Source organism: Choloepus didactylus, chromosome 1 (genome assembly GCF_015220235.1).
Source record: "Choloepus didactylus isolate mChoDid1 chromosome 1, mChoDid1.pri, whole genome shotgun sequence".
NCBI classification, from domain to species: Eukaryota; Metazoa; Chordata; class Mammalia; order Pilosa; family Megalonychidae; genus Choloepus; species Choloepus didactylus.
In genome coordinates, this window is record NC_051307.1 from 139,260,091 (window position 1) to 139,277,259 (window position 17,169).

General features: G+C 38.6%; 1 protein-coding gene across 3 annotated transcripts in view; it reads left to right on the forward strand.

Annotated features, from left to right (window-relative positions):
• The first annotated feature begins 228 nt into the window (after positions 1–228).
• Positions 229–17,169, forward strand: part of C1H3orf33 (chromosome 1 C3orf33 homolog) — a 42,398-nt gene continuing 25,457 nt past the window's right edge. For 2 of the 3 annotated variants that reach the window (XM_037842067.1, XM_037842069.1), the window contains exons 1-2: positions 11,068–11,201; positions 13,328–13,387. In XM_037842067.1, the coding sequence (XP_037697995.1) occupies positions 11,088–11,201; positions 13,328–13,387 (174 nt within the window). In that variant the 5' untranslated portion in view covers positions 11,068–11,087. Of the gene's footprint in view, positions 457–11,067; positions 11,202–13,327; positions 13,388–17,169 lie in introns of those variants that run through there. The other variant, XM_037842068.1, reaches the window with a different exon arrangement.

The window sequence follows — 17,169 nt, forward strand, 5'->3', positions numbered from 1 at the left end:
CTCGACAGGGTTCTTTTAATTTGTAAAAAAAAAAAAAAAACCTATCTAATTTTTCAGAAACACTGGTGACATACACTTTCTCTAACTAACCAGCAGATGGCGTCTGTGACTCATCTATACCTCTCAAGTCAGTTCTCCACCTTGTCCCCGCATTATATGGGGAAACGATTCTTGTGGGGTCCAGCTGGAGAACTCAGCCTGGGTGTGTTGCTGGAGCTGTCCGCCCTGAATGCGGGGCACTTGTACGGGTGGTCAGGGAGGAGGGACAGCCTCAATATTCAAATCACCCCCGTTCCCGGAAATTCAGGCCGCCGCAAGAGTCCAAGCCTTCATTTCATTTCAGCCCCAGCCGTTCTCTCTCGATGACCCACAAACCACCAGACTTGGCATAGTGTCTCTGGGATGTCCGAGCACGTCCCCCCCGCCCAGCCGCGATCCTCCAGGACATCTGCTGAGGTAATGCTGTGCTACATCGTCAGTGTGCGCCGTCCCTCAAGGGAAGCCCCAGGCCGCCGGGCCGAGCCGGCTTGCTTTCAGCCTTATGCAAAAATGGCCGAACGGGGTGTCTCCACACCCCCCTCCTCGCACAGTTACTCCTTCCCAGCTCCGGGACAACTGGTGGGGCTCTGGGCTGTGGGCACAGCCCCAGGCAGGAGTTTATCCAGCCCTCCCGGGAGTGAGCTGCTAGCTGCGGGGATTCTTTTGGCTTCTGGCTCTCCGCTCCGTTCCCCCGGCCCCAGGGATATCTGCAGCGGGCTATCTTCCAGGCCAGACACCAAGAGGCCGGCCCAGCCCCCTCTTGCTGTGTTTTACTGCATGTTTCCCATGATCGCACCTGCAGCCGATTGCACCTGCAGCCGCTCCTGGCTTTTCCCCTTTTTTCTTTTTTTTTTTTTAATTAAAAGAGCCCATTGGTCTCCAGATGCCAAACCCTGGTTTCCCCGGATCGCCGCGCGGCCGCGGGACTTTCAGCCAGCTTACTCACTCATTTCAGAATGCAGACTCTCAGTTTCACCAAGTATACAGCCCCTGGGAACTAGCAGATCTCATCCAGCTGGCACATTGCTGTAACCGGTATTCTGGGTCACTCTCTGGTCCTTATCTAATGTTTTCCACGGAAGTGTTCCTTAGCCCTGTCTCACCTAGCCGCCATCTTCTAGGTTCTCCCCTCCAGCTGCTGGTTTTTAATACCTAGATTCATGAATTCTTGAGTGTTTACAAAATGGTAGTGTTCTAACTCTGTCATCACTTCTTTATTTGTTAACTCAAATACTTCCATAAAGAGAAATATTCCATCTTCTATTTGGTTACTCTGTAGTACAGTTTGCACAGAAAAGGCAGAATAAATGAGTATCTCCTGACAATGACTTTTTTAAGTACTGTCTGAGTTGGTTCTCCAGAAGCAGACCTTGAGACAAAGAAATGCAAGGAAAATTTGGATAGGAAGAAGCCAATAGAGGGTATGCTACCAAGTCAGTTGCCAAGTATGCTGCTGGAGCTTAATTCCACTGGTTAATGGTGCAAAGCACATACCCCTATGTGGATGGTCTAAAAATGGAGAACAGATTAGCCCCTGGGAGCCACTAATCTGTTCTCCATTCTTATAATTTTGTCAGTTCAAGAATGTTATACAAATAGAATCATACAATATGTAACCTTTTGGGATTCACTTTTTTCTCTTGGCATAATTTATCTCTGGAGATTCATCCAGGTTGTGTATATCATGAGCTTGCTCCTTTTTTGTTCAGGAGTATCCTATGGTTTGGATGTAACACAGTTTTTTGGTGTTTTTGTTTTTTTATCTTTTTTTTTAACTTATATTTTTCTGAATTACTATGACTTCTTTTTTAAATGCAATTTTATTGAAATATATTCCCATAACATACAATCCTTCAAAGTGTACAATCAGTTGTTCATAGTATCATCATATAGTACCACAGTTTGTTTAACTATTACCCAGCTGAAGGACATCTAGGTTGTTTCTAGGTCTTGGCTATTATAAATATAGGTGTTTGTGTTTCATTTCTCTGGAATAAATGCCCAGGAGTTCAATTGCTGGCTCTTATGCAAGTTTTATGTTTAGTTTTATAAGCAACTGCCATATTTATCCCCAGTGTAGCTTTAACATTTTCATTCCCACCAGCAGTGTATGAGTGATTTACTATCCTTGTCAGTATGTGCCAGCATTTGGTGTTATCACCATCTATTGTTTTAGCCATTCTAATGGGTATGTAGTGATAACTCATTGTGGTTGTAATTTGCATTTCCCTAATGGCTAACCATGTTGAACATCTTTTCATGTGCTTATTTGACATATGTATATGCTCTTCAGTGAAATGTCTGTTCATATATTTTTGCCCATATTCTAACTAGATTTTTTTTAAATATTGGGTCTTTGTATATTCAGATAGTAGTCCTTTGTCAAATATATGATTTGCAAATATTTTCTCCCAGTCTGTACCTTTCCTTTTTATCCTTTTAACAGGGTCTTTCACAGAGCTAAGCTTTTAAATTTTGATGAAATCTAACTTTTCAGTTTTTCCTTTTATGGATTATATTCATGGTATCAAATCTAAAATGTCTTTGCCTAGCCCAATATAATTTTATGTTTTATATTTAAGTCCATGGTCCATTTTGAGTTAATTTTTGTATAAGTTGTGAATTTTAGTTTGAGGTGTTTGTTGTTGATGTTGTTGTTGCTGTTTGGTCTATGGATGTCCAATTGCTCCAGAATCGTTTGTTGAAAAGGCTGTGTTTCCCATGGAATTGCTTTGCAATTTGTCAAAACTCAGTTGGGTTGAGTGCAAGTGGGGTGGGAAAGTGAAGATGGCAGTGACCAAGGAGGAGCCAAAGCTCAAAAAAGCTGAAGGTGGAGGCACCGTGAGTGCTGAGTGAAAATATTCTTTTTGGAATGGGAAGTCCTCTTCTGGACATCTTTGCTGTAGTGGACAAGGATTTCCTTGAGAAGTATTTTCTGAAACCAAGTGACCAAATCTTGGCTGAAGAAAAAACAAGGAGCAGTTTGATGAACTTGTAAAAATATTCAAAGTTGAATATCATGCTAGTGGCTCTACCCAGAATTCAATTAAAGTGGCCCATCATTTTCAAAAGTTGTGTACTTGCTATGAGTCCAAAAGAAGCAAGAAAAATGCATGTTTTAATAAAACAAAAACCAAACCAACAAAATTAAACTGCAGAATGGGATAATACATCTCTTTTTATCTTTATTGTAATTGCTTTTATATTTTGTAATCTAAAGATGTTTAAATGAATTTTGTTGTGACTTGTATAGGTATCTATTAAGGACTCTCCAACTGAAAGGTAAGGAATAATTTTACTGATTAGTGGTCAGACTTCATGGTAGCAACCCAACCATCTTCCTAGCTTCAGAGTTTAACTTCTGCTTTTGCTATACTCTATCATGTCTTCATACTGTATGTTATCATCCATTATAGTTGTTCTTTGTATGAAATCTAATATTCTAATCTCTGACTAAAACCTCTCATCCCCTGCAATTTCCTCAGACTTTTCTCCTATTACACCACTTCTTTGAGTGTATAGAGTTCTCTTGACCCTTGCATCTCTAAGCTTCACTTTCCTATTCTGCCAAGACTACCCCAGACTCTGCCATTTCACTGCACTTGAACTTGGTCTCTTATTTCTTGTGTATCCTTGTCCTTTCATTACTTAAAGCCTACCCATCAATTTTAGATCAGTATCGTTAACCATCTTTCTAGAAATTCTTTTGAAGATAACCTTCTCAAAGAATTTTAAATAAATACATTGTTATCTACCCACTTGGAGGTTAACTATTTCCGAAATAGGAATGAATTTGAGAACATTAAAGAATTTAGTTGATGATGAAAAAAATACTCTGGTTTTTACTCTGCTTGCAAATGGTAACGTGGCCATTTATGTATCACCTATGCTAAATTACAACAATCTGAAAGAAACTTTTCCATAAAAATACTACCTTATGAGGCAGAAAATATATTTATGTTATGAGGGGCAAAGGCCTCAAACTGTAGAAGCAATTTCCTAGTTTTGGTAATTGTACTATGGTTATAAGATGTTAGTGTTGGGGAAGCTGTGTGAAAGGTAAATTGGAATTCTTTGTACTATCTCTGTAACTTTTCATGAGTATAAAATTATTTCAAAATTAAGAGTAAAAAATATTAAACCATTAATTCACTGTTAATTCTTGTTCCGGTTTGCTAATGCTACTGTTTTGCGAAACACCAGAAATGGATTGGCTTTTATAAAGGGGGTTTATTTGGTTACAAAGTTACAGTCTTAAGGCCATAAAGTGTCCAAGGTAACACATCAACAATTGGGTACCTTCACTGGAGGATGGCCACTGGCATCCAGAAAACCTGTGTTAGCTCGGAAGGCATGTGGCTGGCATCTGCTTGCTCCCAGGTTATGTTTCAAAATGGCATTCTCCAAAATGTTGCTCTTGGAGCGTTTTGTCCACTCTTAGCTACAGCTCCTCTCCAAAAATGTCAATTTCAGTTGCTCTCTGGTCCTTCTGTCTGTGAACTCCTTTATACAACTCCAGTGATCCAATTAACATCCACCCTGAATGGGTGGGGTAACCCATCCATGGAAATTATCCAGTCAAACATTTCACTCACTGTTGACTGAGTCACATCTCCATGGAAACATTCAATCAAAGAATTCCAATCTAATCAACACTAATACATCTGCCCCTACAACACTGCATTAAAGAATATGGCTTTTTCTGGGGGACATAATATATACAATCCAGTACAGTTCTTTTACAAATAAATTTCTTATTTGGAATAATTATAGATTTACAAGGAAGTCGCAAAGAGAGTACTGAGAGATCTCATTTAATCCTCACCCATTTTCCCCTCCTGTTGGTTTGTTACATAAAAATCATTTTTAGAATATATTGAGTAGCTGGAAACATTTAGTAAAGTCTTCATTTGCACTGAATTTTGACCTGAGCTTTACCATTTATTAGCAATTTTAGTACTTTGATTTTTGTTTTTAGTATTGAAATGACTTATTAACAGTTACTCCTAATAATATGGATTAGATGGAAATGACTACTTTTCCTTATTCTCACATTTCAATTTATAATGTTTTACATCATTCCTGTTTCTTGTGTGTATGAATTAAAATACTATTTATTGCACAATAAAGTGATGTGTGCCTGTAAAAAAAAAAAACACACACACAGAGTTGGGTCTATTTTTGTGGCTCTTCATTTCTGAATTATCTATTCTGTTCCATTGATCTATGAGCCTATCCCTACATCAATACCACACAGTACTGGTTATTTTAGATATATAATAAGCCTTGAAATCAGGTAGATGGCGGTTACTCAGGGAGTAAAGTATAGAATTACCATATGATATGGCAATCCACTTCTAGGTATGTACACCAAAGAATTGGAAGCAAGTTCTCAAACAGACGTTTACACACCAGTGTTCATAATAGTATTATTTGCAATAGCAAAAAGATGAAAGCAGTCCAAATGTCCATCAAGGGATGAATGGGTAAGCAAAATGTGGTACACTCACACATAAACACATACACAATGAACTATTCAGCCATGAAAAGGAATGAAGTTCTGATACATGCTATAACATGGATGAACCTTAAAGACATCATGTTGAGTGAAATAAGGCAGACACAACAGGACAAATATTGTATGATCTCACTTACAGGAAATAATTGGAATGTGGAAATTCATAGAATCAGAAATTAGACTGTAGGTTACCAGGAGTGGGGGTGGGAGAAAGGAATGTCTGTTAGGGATGATAGAAAAGTTTGTTAATGGTTGGTGTTGATGGTAGCACAACATTGTGAATATAATTAACACCACTGAATTGTGTACTTGAAAGTGGTTAAAATATAAACTGGGCAATTTTATGTTGTATATATGTTAATACAATCATTTTAAAAAATAAAAACCCAAAGAACTAGACAACACAAAGAGAGAATACTAATTTAAATCATGGACTTTAGTTAGTGATATAATTATAATAACATGGTTCATATTTGTTCATCAATTGCAACAAATATACCACACTAATACAAAATGTTAATAATAGGGAAAACTGTATGTGAGAGGGTAGTATATAGGAACTCTGTATTTTCTGCATGACTTTTCTGTAAACCTACAACTTCTCTAGAAGTATATATATGTTAAAAGTATTTTTAAGAATCATTCTGGCTCCAAGAAGGCAATTGCATTTGAGGGAAACAAGAGTGAAAAAGTGAAACTTGACCTCAGCCAGAGCTGATTAGTGATGAAGATGGGGCAAATTCATAGCTTTAAAATGTGCTTTAGATATAGAATTGACAGGACTTCCTGATATGGATTCAAGTGGTGGGGGTGTGTGGTAGGGAGGAAAAAGATGGACTACCATGTTTTTGGCTTAAGCAACTGGGTAGATCAATATGACATTTACATAGTTGTGACAGACTGAAAGTGAACAGTTTGGGGGTGGGAAATCAAGAGTACAAGTTTATATAAATTAGCGTGAGAAACTTGTGAAAGACTGAAATGGAAATGCTTATTTAGTAGTTGAACACTCAGAGGAGAGGTCTGTGTTAGATACATAACATTAGGAATTATCAGCATATAAAATTGGTATTTAATAGCCTGAGAATGATTGAGGTGCCTCCAGGACAAAAGTGTAGAAAGAGAAGGCGTAGTAATCAGTCTTAAGGAAGATCAACATTTAGAGATAAGAAGAGGAAGAGTTTGCAAGAATGTTTAGAGAGGTGGGAGGAAATTAGAAGAACCTGGTGGTGTGGAATTCAAGAAAAGTGTTTCAAGAAGGAATGAATAATCAACAGCTGAGAAGTCAAATAATGACAGAAAAATGTCTGATTTGGCAACATGAAGGCCATTGGCAGTATTGACAGAGTTTCAGTGGAGTAGTGGGAATAGAAGCTACATTGGCATGGATGAATTTTTTTTGAGGCAAATTTGAAGAATTAGAGGGAGAAACTTGCCCAACAAATACATATCTATAATAATAAAAAGAGTGTGGGTTGAGCTTAAAGATGGACAAATTTAGGATAATATTAGTGAACAAATTTTTACTTTCTTGTAAGAATAAAAAGGGTGAGGTGGACAGGAAACTTACTCCCTTAGGTATAAAGAGCTTTGCAAAGCCTCCATAATATGACATGAAATTGGCACAGAATAGACAAACATGGCAATTGAAACACAGTCCCCCAGAATAGACCCATGGTCCATAGTTGTATGGGTACTTGATATATGAGAGAGGTGGTATATGCAGGTCAGTGTGGATGGGATGGACTAGTCAAAAATTATTTAGCTATATTGGCTATTCCATACAGAAAAAATAAAACTAAATACTATATACAAAAATTCTAGATATATTAAATATTCTAAATGTGAAAAAAAAGATAAAAATCATTTTTAAGAAGTTTAGCTTTAAAGGGAGGAGAGAAATATAGTAGCTGAGAGAGACTTGTAGAGTCAAGAAAGTTTTTGTTTTTTTAAAGTATGGGAGTGCCAGAGCACATATGAATGCTGATCACAATGGTTAGCTTGATGTGTCAACTTGGCTAGGCTATAGTACCCAGCTATTTAACTGAACACTAATCTAGTTGTTGCTGTGAAGGTATTTTGTAGATGTGGACAACATCTACAATCAGCTGACTTTAACTAAAGGAGCTTATACTAGGTAATGTGTGTGGCTTCATCCAATCAATTGAGGGCCTTAAACGCAAAAGCTGAGGTTTCCTGAAGAAGAAATTCTGTTTCAACTCCTGCCTAAGTCTCCAGTCTGCCAGCCTGCTCTAAAATTTTGAACTTGCCACACAAAATAGTGTTCTCTGGAGAACATTGACTGATGTAGGAATGATCAAGGGAGAACTTGACCATGCCAAAGAGAAAAAGGATAACTGTAGGAGGGTCATCTTTCGTAAGACACAAGAACCTTGGGACCCCAAAACACATGAGAAACTATCCTTACATTGGGGATGGATATTTCTTTTTTAGTAACAGGAAAGAACACGGTGGCTATAGATACCTGTATGTTCGAAGATTTGGTGATTACGAAGCACCTCTCTGATAACTAGCTTTCTCAGTGAAGTATGAGAGAAGGTTATCTGTTGAAAGTGAGGAGTGTAGGGGAAGGAAGGAGAAAAGGTCTGATGTAGTTGGAGGAAAGGAAGAGACATATTTTTTGCCAGACAGCCTGGAGGCATCATATCAGATAAAAATTCAAGAATGTATAGCCAATCTGTTTGAGTGGCTGATTTTCTACAGCTCTCTTAACCGTTTGGTGGAGGCTAGGTGTCATCCAGTGTTGGGGTTTTTCCAGGGAAGTGCAAAGGAGGAAGAGGGGCAAGGGATTTGAGGATATTTTCAAGGGAGTGAGTATAATAATAAACTATGGAGTCTAAGCTAGATACGATGTGAACTGAAGACTAGAGGGTGCTGATGAATAGAACATGGGGGTTCAGTGGATTGGCCATCTAAATAAGCTCAAAGAATTATTGCTACAGGGGATATTTTCACAAGTGAGCCAGAACAGGAGGTCGTAGTGGAAGAATGGGGTTTGGGGCCTGTGGTTGTGGACAAGGTGAAAACAAGACCCAGGGTGGGACCATGGAAGTGGGGTAAAAGAAAAGGTCATTGGACATGAGAAAGTTAAGCAACTAAGAGATCAGAATAATGACAAGAGTTAAGATGAAGAGAAAGACTTTAAGTCAGATGCTAAAGTCTTCAATGAATAGAGGGACTGACCAATAGATCACAAGATGACAGCCCTGATCACCCCTGATAGTCCTGAAGAAGGTGAGAGGGGCTTAAGGTCTGGGGAGCAAGGAAGACATGATCACACCTTCTGATCCTGAGTTACATGGGTGTGTAAGAAAAATACAATGGTTGACTCCGAAATTGGGAATAAAGGCCAGAAGCTGGGTGCATTTGTGAATCAAAGATTCAACTTGTATTTTTCCTTTCTTTGGTCTCTGGGAACATTCACATTTAGTACCATTCACATTTAGTCGATTTTTTTAAAAATGGTAATTCCAGCTATTTAATACCAAACTTCAAATAAAAGTCTATATAGACACAGCCTTATGTTCATGCTACTGTGGAAAATTAAGAGACAGGGCAGTGAATGTGGCTTTTCCTGTATATCCCTCTCCCTAGATCACAAAAGCTACAAATACAGTGTGTTCTAAGAGGTTACCATCAGGGTTACTTAGTGGAGCCAATCAAGGAAATGTTAAATCCCAGATTAATCTTCAGAAATCCTGGGGTAGGCTCTACACTTCTCATATCAATTGTTAGTGGGAAAATGATGAAATATTTTAATTTAAATATTAATGGGAAGGACACTTTGAGAAATATGGAGGACTTGAAGATACCCGGTAGGGTAGTTAGAGCATAAAAAAAAACTCTTTGGGTTGTAAAGTAGGAAGAAAGGACTGAGCTGTCTTCAACTAGGACAGTGACAGTGGGACCAGGAGATAAGAGATACAGGGCATTAAAAAAGCAAAAGGAGCAGAATTAGGCAAATGATTGCCCATGAAGAAATCTTACTTCCAGTTATTAACTAAAGCTATTCAAAACTATTAACATACAGGGCTTTGTTTTATTTTCAATATTGATTAAATATTTGTTATACTGTATCTTTTTAGTCAGAAATTCCCCAATATCATTTGTGTTTCTACCCTCACTGGAAATTTATAGGGACTTTTGTGATTTAGTTGATTGCCTTTATGGGAGACAGTGCTGTGGTTAAGTGCATAGCCTGAGCCAACTAGCTGAGCTGAATCCCAGCACAACATCCTAGTTCATCAGTTCTTGGCCAGAAGACCCCAGCTATGTTGCTTAATCACTCTGTGCATACTTCCTCTATCCCAACTTTAGTTGGGATTAATAATAGTATCTACATCATAAGGTTGCTGTGAGGATCAAGGGAGTTAAGATAGGAAAAGCACTTAGCACAGTACCTGGTACATAGTAAGCCTGACTCAAATGTTAGCTATTGTTATTTGCTTTCTGTTGGCTACAGTACCAAGACAATACATTCCAGTAAGGCATCACTCATGTGTTGTTGGGAACACAACATATTCTGTTTTGAGTTTTAAGGTTAAAAAAAATTCCAAAAGTATACCTACACTGTCCAATATGGTAGCCACTAGTCACATTAAATAAAATTAATAAATTAAAATCTCAGTTCTTCAGTTGCACTAGACATATTTCAAGAGTACAATAGTCACATGTGGTTATTGGCTACTGTATTGGATAGTGCAAATATAGAACATTTCCCTCGTTGCAAAATTTTCTATTGGACAGAGCTGGCAGGTAGTGAAGCTTCCCTCCCTTTTCTACCCCAGGTCCCTCTCCTAATGGATAATCACTGTTAAAGTTTTCTTGCATAGCCCTTCATGGTACACACACACACACACACACACACACACACACACACACACACAATTTGCTTTTACATAAATGTTACCCATATCATATGCACTGTTCTGCACTTTATTTTAAAATATATAAACTCAATTTCCTGAATATAACAGCTCCCTACCTTTGCCCAATTAACAATTGAAAGATTTAGAGTATCCCATACCAGGGTTACAATGCCAACTCCAAAAAATTTAAAGCACAATTAAAATATAAGAAATCTGCATATTGTTATATTTGGGAGCAGTTAGAAGTAATGAAGTATTTCAGTTTCCTGTCTTGTGTGGCATGTGGGGAAACCAAACTGGCTGGGTTATCTATTTGATAATCACTCCACAAGTGGGGGCTGAGAATCCTTTAGTCCCATCCCGGCTCCACAGAGATCACCTGCGCTGTGGGAAAACCAGGTATAAACGCCAAGCGCTCCTGTTAAGATCTCTGATAACTGGGGCTGGGAGTCTCATCCACAGCTGACTATGAGCTAATAGCTTTTCGCAAAACCACCCCGAAACTGCTAGGAAGGGGACCCCGCCACGCGACCGCGTACAGCTCCCCCTGCCGCCCGAGAAGCGCACCGCCCCTAACGCCCGAGGCGCGCGGCGCCCCCTACCGCCCGAGGCGCGCGGAGGGCTCGTGGGAGGCCGGGAACATGGCGGGGCGGCCCGCAGCGTCTGCCCCTCAGCTGCCTGACCGGGACCCAGCGGCGCCCAATGTGGTGGCGCGGATCTCGCAGTGGGCAGACGACCACCTGCGCCTCGTCCGGGTACCTCAGTCCCGCTGTCCGGGCAGGTGGTGGGCTGCACGGAGAGAGCTTAAGGGAAGACGAGTCCCAGGGAGGCCGCGGGCGGCCGCGCCGTAGAGAGACTGAGGGCCGCGGGGGGTGGGCCCGGGAGGGCGACTTGGCGGGGGTCGCGTGTACCCAATTCCTGCAAGGACTCTGCTGGGCTCTGGGGACACCGCGGAGAGCAAGACGCCGCGTAGCGTGGGGGCTCCTGCGTGTCCATTAGAGCAGTTGGGGAGGGCCCGGCAGTAAAGACCAAGTGAGAGCAGGTCCTGTAGGCCTTGGGAGAGAGGTTTTGCCGGGTTTGAAGTGAGGTGAGAGGCAGTGGAGTTTGAGCAGGGGAGAAACATCTGATTATGTTTTGTTTTGTTTATGCAATTTTATTGACATATATTCACATACCATAGTCATCCAAAGTGAACAGTTGTTCACAGTATCGTCATATAGTTGTGCATTCATCACCACAATCAATTTTTGAACATGATTGTGTTTTAAAAGATCATTCTGGCTGCTGAGTGTATGCAAGACTATGTCCTAGAACTCTAGAGAGGAAGCAGGGCGCTCTCAGGCGACTGCAATTGTCCAGCAGAAAGAGGATGATGGCTAGAAGTGTTGGGAGTGGTAGAATTGGGTGCGGGGTGTGAAACAGGAATCAAAGGGGTAGTGATGGTGCTGAAATGGAGAACAGTAGGGATATGTGATTTGGGCAAATCTAGAGAACCGTTTGGGCCTGTGAACTTGAAGATGCCTGTTAGACTTCTAAACCCAAATGTGGGAACTTGAAGATATTCACTAAACTTCTAAACAGAGTTGTAGATGTTGGTCTAGGCAGCCAGTATCAGAGATTGTGTTGAAGGGAGGTCAGAACTGGACATATAACTGACAGTGAGTGGCATAAGCCTTAAGTAATATTTAAAAACATGAATTTGGATGACATTTTGGAGAAAGAGACCAAATCTGCAGAAAGAAGGCCTAGAACTGTGACCTGAGGCACTCTAACATATAAAATATGAGAGCCTGAAGGGAGAAGTCAGCAAAGATTAAGAAGGGGCAGACAGTGAGGGAGGAAGAAAATCAGGAAAGGTGTCCTTGAAGCCAACTGAAGGATATGTTTTGAGAAGGAAGGAGTGATTAATTTTGTTAAATTCCAATGAGAAGTTGAGTGGGATGAGCTTTGCAAATGTTCGCCAGCCAAGCAGCACAAGGGCCCTGGCCATGTATGGTTACGTTCATCATTGTAGCCCTAGCCCTTAAAGTAGTGCCTGCCAATAAGTAAGTGCTAGTCAAATATTTGTATTTTTAATGAATGCTGGACCTATATTGTGTTAATTGACACAGTCTTGTTTCTTCCAGTTAGGCGGGAATTAATATGCATGGACTATTTCAAATTTTAAAATGACCTCTGAAGAATGCTGGGGGAAACAGTGTTTAAGTTAGCACACAGATATATTATTCCAAATAATCCAACCACAGAACCCAAAGAATGTACCCTTGTGTTATATTTTCAACTTCATTTCTTATATACCTACTTGTATTTATTGAAGGAAAGAAAGTATGTTAGATTGCCATTCTTTTTGAGGGAGTTTCAGGATTCTTATTTTTAAATTAAACTCCTTTTACATCTATTTCAGTTTAATTGGGCACTTTAAAAACATACTAAGTGTTTCCCAACCGTTTACTCACAAACTTTTCCCAAGTGCTATTTTTAAGGTTTTAGTGCTAAGGTTTTCTACCAAATAATTCAAGTTCCCACTGTGGACTCAGGGTTATTTGAGTTATGTGGGCATTGCATAAGAAGTATGCATTAAAGGAACTCATGGTTAAAGTAATACAAGAGAACAATACATTATTATATATGTATATAAGTACTGTGTATGCCAGATTGTTTAGAACAGGCTGGGAGTGTTGTAAAATAAAAGTGGGAAAGATTAACAGGTGGGTGTGAAAAAAGGAAGTTTTTTGGAAGAGGTAGGACCCGTGTTATATGAAGGATCTGTGTTGTTTGAACAGTTAGAGAGAAGACGGTCTTCTTTTTTCCCCTTCTAATTAGTACTTTCACTATTGTGAATAATAATAGTGAGAATTAATCATTAAATCTTTTTCTATAGAACATCAGCACTGGAATGGCCATAGTTGGAATAATGTTACTTCTAAGAAGTGTTCGACTGGTAAGTTAAAAAATGAAATGGCATTATGATAAGCAATGAACAGTTAAATTATTCCTACTTCAGTTTTATCCCAAGCAGTGTTATTTCATTCTTCATGTTGTAAGCTTTTAAATAGTATAGTAGAACAATGGATATATTTTAAGCTCTTGATTTAAAAGTGATACATTTACAAGAGCTTAGGAAAGGTAATTGCACATCCTATATTTCCATAATCACTTTTTTTTCATGCTTAAAAAGGAATCTGAAAAGGATTTAGCTTGCTAGAATGGTATAATCACTAACTTTGCATATCAGACTTTGCAGAATATCTCAGAGGTGTTTTCTATAGTGGTTTTAGAATTAAATTACAATTGAATTATGTCCCTTAGCACTGAATAATTTATGCTTTCAGTTAGCTATTTTTTTGCCCTTTCAGTAATGTTTTAATAATGGACAAAAATATCCGTTTGATTAACTCAAGATTTAAAAGTATATTTTATATAACCTTTTTGCTTTTGAATGAAATGTCAATGTTACAGAGTACTGGCAGAATTTATTGCTTCTATGTATATATATTTCTTACATTTATTGTCTCTGTATTGTTCTACATTATCATTCACAATAACTCCTGATTCTCCTTCTTTCCCACCCCATATCCCCCAGTCTCTGGTAATTTCTGATCTACTTGTTGTCTTTCTGAATTTTCTTATTCAATTGTTTCTTGTAACTGGAATCATGATATTTGTCCTTTTGTGTCTGACTTATTTCACTCTGCATAATGTTTTCAAGGTTCATGCATGTTATAGCATGTATCAGAACTTCATTCCTTTTTATAGCTGAATAGTATTCCATTGTATGTATATACCACATTTTGTTTATCCATTCATCTGTTAATAAAAGCTTGGGTTGTTTCTTTTGGCTATTGTTAATAATGCTGCTATGAACATCAGTGTACAAGTATATGAGTCCTTGCTTTTAATTCTTTTGGGTATATTATATAGTTAGGAGTGGAATTGCTGGGTCATATGATGATCTTTGAACTCATTTTTTCTTTTTTTTAATTATAAAAGTTGTAGGTTTACAGAAAAATACTGCAGAAAGTACAATGTTCTTATGTACCTCCATCCCCTCTCCAACACACACTGTTTTCCCTATTATTAACACTTTGTACCAGTGTGGTACCTTTTTTACAACTGATGAAACAGTATTTCTATAATTATATTCCATAGTTTACATTAGGGCCTTAAACTCTTCTTTTCTTTTTTTTTTTTTTTTGAGAACAAATAATTTTTTATTGAAGTAAAATTCACGTAATATAAAATTCACCATTTTAACTATTTTAAAGTATATAATTCAGTGACTTCCAGCACATTCTCAATGGTGTACAGCCATCACTATCTAATTACAGAACATTTTCAACACCCCAAAAAGGAGCCCCATATCCATCAAGCAGTCATGCTCCATTACCCCTTTCTTCAGCCCCTGACAACTACTAACCTGTTTTTAGTGACTATGGATTTGCCTATTCTGGACAGATCATATAAATGGAATCCAACAATGTGTGGCCTTTTCTAGCTAGTTTCTTCCACATAACATGATGTTTTCAAGGTACCAAGTTGTAGCATGTACCAGTAAATCGTTCCTATTTATGGCAGAAGAATATCCCTTTGTATGATGTGCCATATTTTGTTTATCCATTCATTAGTAAATGGACATCTTGGTTGCTTCCACTTCCTGGCTATTGTGAAAATTGCTGCTGTAAATATTTGTATACAACTTTGTTTTCAATTCTCCTGTGTATATACTTCAGATTGTAATTACTTAGTCGTGGTGTATCATAATCCTTTCAAAGTGCTGCCGGATTGAGTTTCCTGGCATTTTGTTAAGGATTTTTGAATGTGTACTTGTTAGGGACGCTGGTCTGTAGTTGTCCTTTCTGGTGCTATTGTTGGTATTAAGGTAATATGGGCCTTACAGAAGAAGGTAGGAAGCATACCCTTCTCTATTTTTTAGCAGAGTTTGAGAAAGACTGATGTTTTTTATGGTAGATTCACCAGCAAAGCCATCTGGTCCTGGACCTATTTGTTGTTGGAAGGTTTTTGATTATCTGCTTAAACTCAATTTTAACTTTATATTTAATAGCTCTTTCTTGTAACACTTCCATAATTTTCTAAGTCATTCATTTTTTCTTGTTTTTTAAATTTTAAATTCAGTTTTATTGAGATGTATTCACATGCCAGACAGTCATCTGCAGCGTACAATCAACTGTTCATGGTACCATCATATAGTTGTGCTTTCATCATCCCAGTCAATTTTTGAACATTTTCCTTATTCCAAAAAGAATAAAAATAAGAATAAAAATAAAATTTTTATTTATTTTGGGAACAACTGAAGCATTCCACCCTCCCATCATACCCTATTTTTCATTTAGTTTTTGTCCCCATTAAGTCATTCATTTCTGGCATATATACATATTTTAGAATGGAATTTTTTGAAACTTTAGTTTTTTCATTCTTTTTCTTTATGTTATAACCCATATGTTCCATTCATATTTGTCTTTTGAAGGTTTCCAATTTGCCAAAAGGTTAAATGATCTGATTAAGTTTAGGTAAAAATAGTGCTGAGAGGTCATTTCTCTTGTTAGCCCATTAAAAAATACATACATCAATTATGGATTATTTTAAGCTCTTTGTTATTTTCAGTACATAGTTCAACGCTTCATTTGGTAATACTAAACTAGAAATTTATTGTTTTCATTTTTATTCTCATTTATTTTCATGTCCTGAACCTGCTTACATATTATTAGGCACATTATTGATATATCCAAGTTACTTATTGATTAATACAGATTGATTTTCACATGTTATGATATTATTCATTTTAGACTGTAGTTCTGGTGTTTTTTTTTTTTGGGGGGGGAGGCACTGTAACATTTATTAATTGTTGTGTTCTGTATGCTGGAACTGTTTCATGAAGGAAAAAGTAAATAAAGATCCCCAAGGAAGTGGATACCTGGAGAACTTATCCCAGACGATCTCTGGCCGTAGGTTTGCACAGGGCTCAGACTCCACAGCAGGAAGAAATCTTTTGCCAGAAGGGGAGGATGGAGGTCGTGGGTTCTGCTGCAGGGAGGGTAGTGCACGGCCCAAGAGGTTGGGATCTGGGACCTTGGTCCCAGCAGGTTTTCCAGTTGGCCCTGCCCGCTCTGCCGTGTTGGGGGACCCCGGATGGGGCAGCATCCTTCAGACAATGGAGCAGACAGTAAGCCATCTGGTATTATTTTTTGATAATATTGCCTAACCAGTAATGAGAGGAGCAAGCTAAGGAAATAGAAAAACAACATTTGAACATTAGGGTATTAAAAAAGTCTGTAGACTAATGGGATGAATTTGGCTGCAAGTAAGAGAAACTCTAAAAGCAGCTTAGCCAGTAAGAGGTTTACTTTTTCATGTCACAAGAAGTCTGGAGGTAACAGCCTGCTGGCAGTGGTTCTCTGGATCGTTAACATATGAACTGAGATCTGTATGATTCTCTTGACTTTTCCTCATGGCACACAGTGGCTGCTGTACCTCCAAATACTATATCCATGCTTAAGGCAGGAGGAGGGAGAGAAGGAAGGTGCCAGCAAAACTTTCCCAGAAGTCTTAGCAGACTTTTTTGTCACAGGGCCACCTCTACAAGGAAATGAGGCTGAAAAAGCACATGTTGAACTTTTCCACCTCTTTTAGTGTATGGTGGCAAGGGAGAAGAGGCCTGCACATGAATATTGCATTAGCCAACAGAGGGCCTGCCACAGAGAGCCT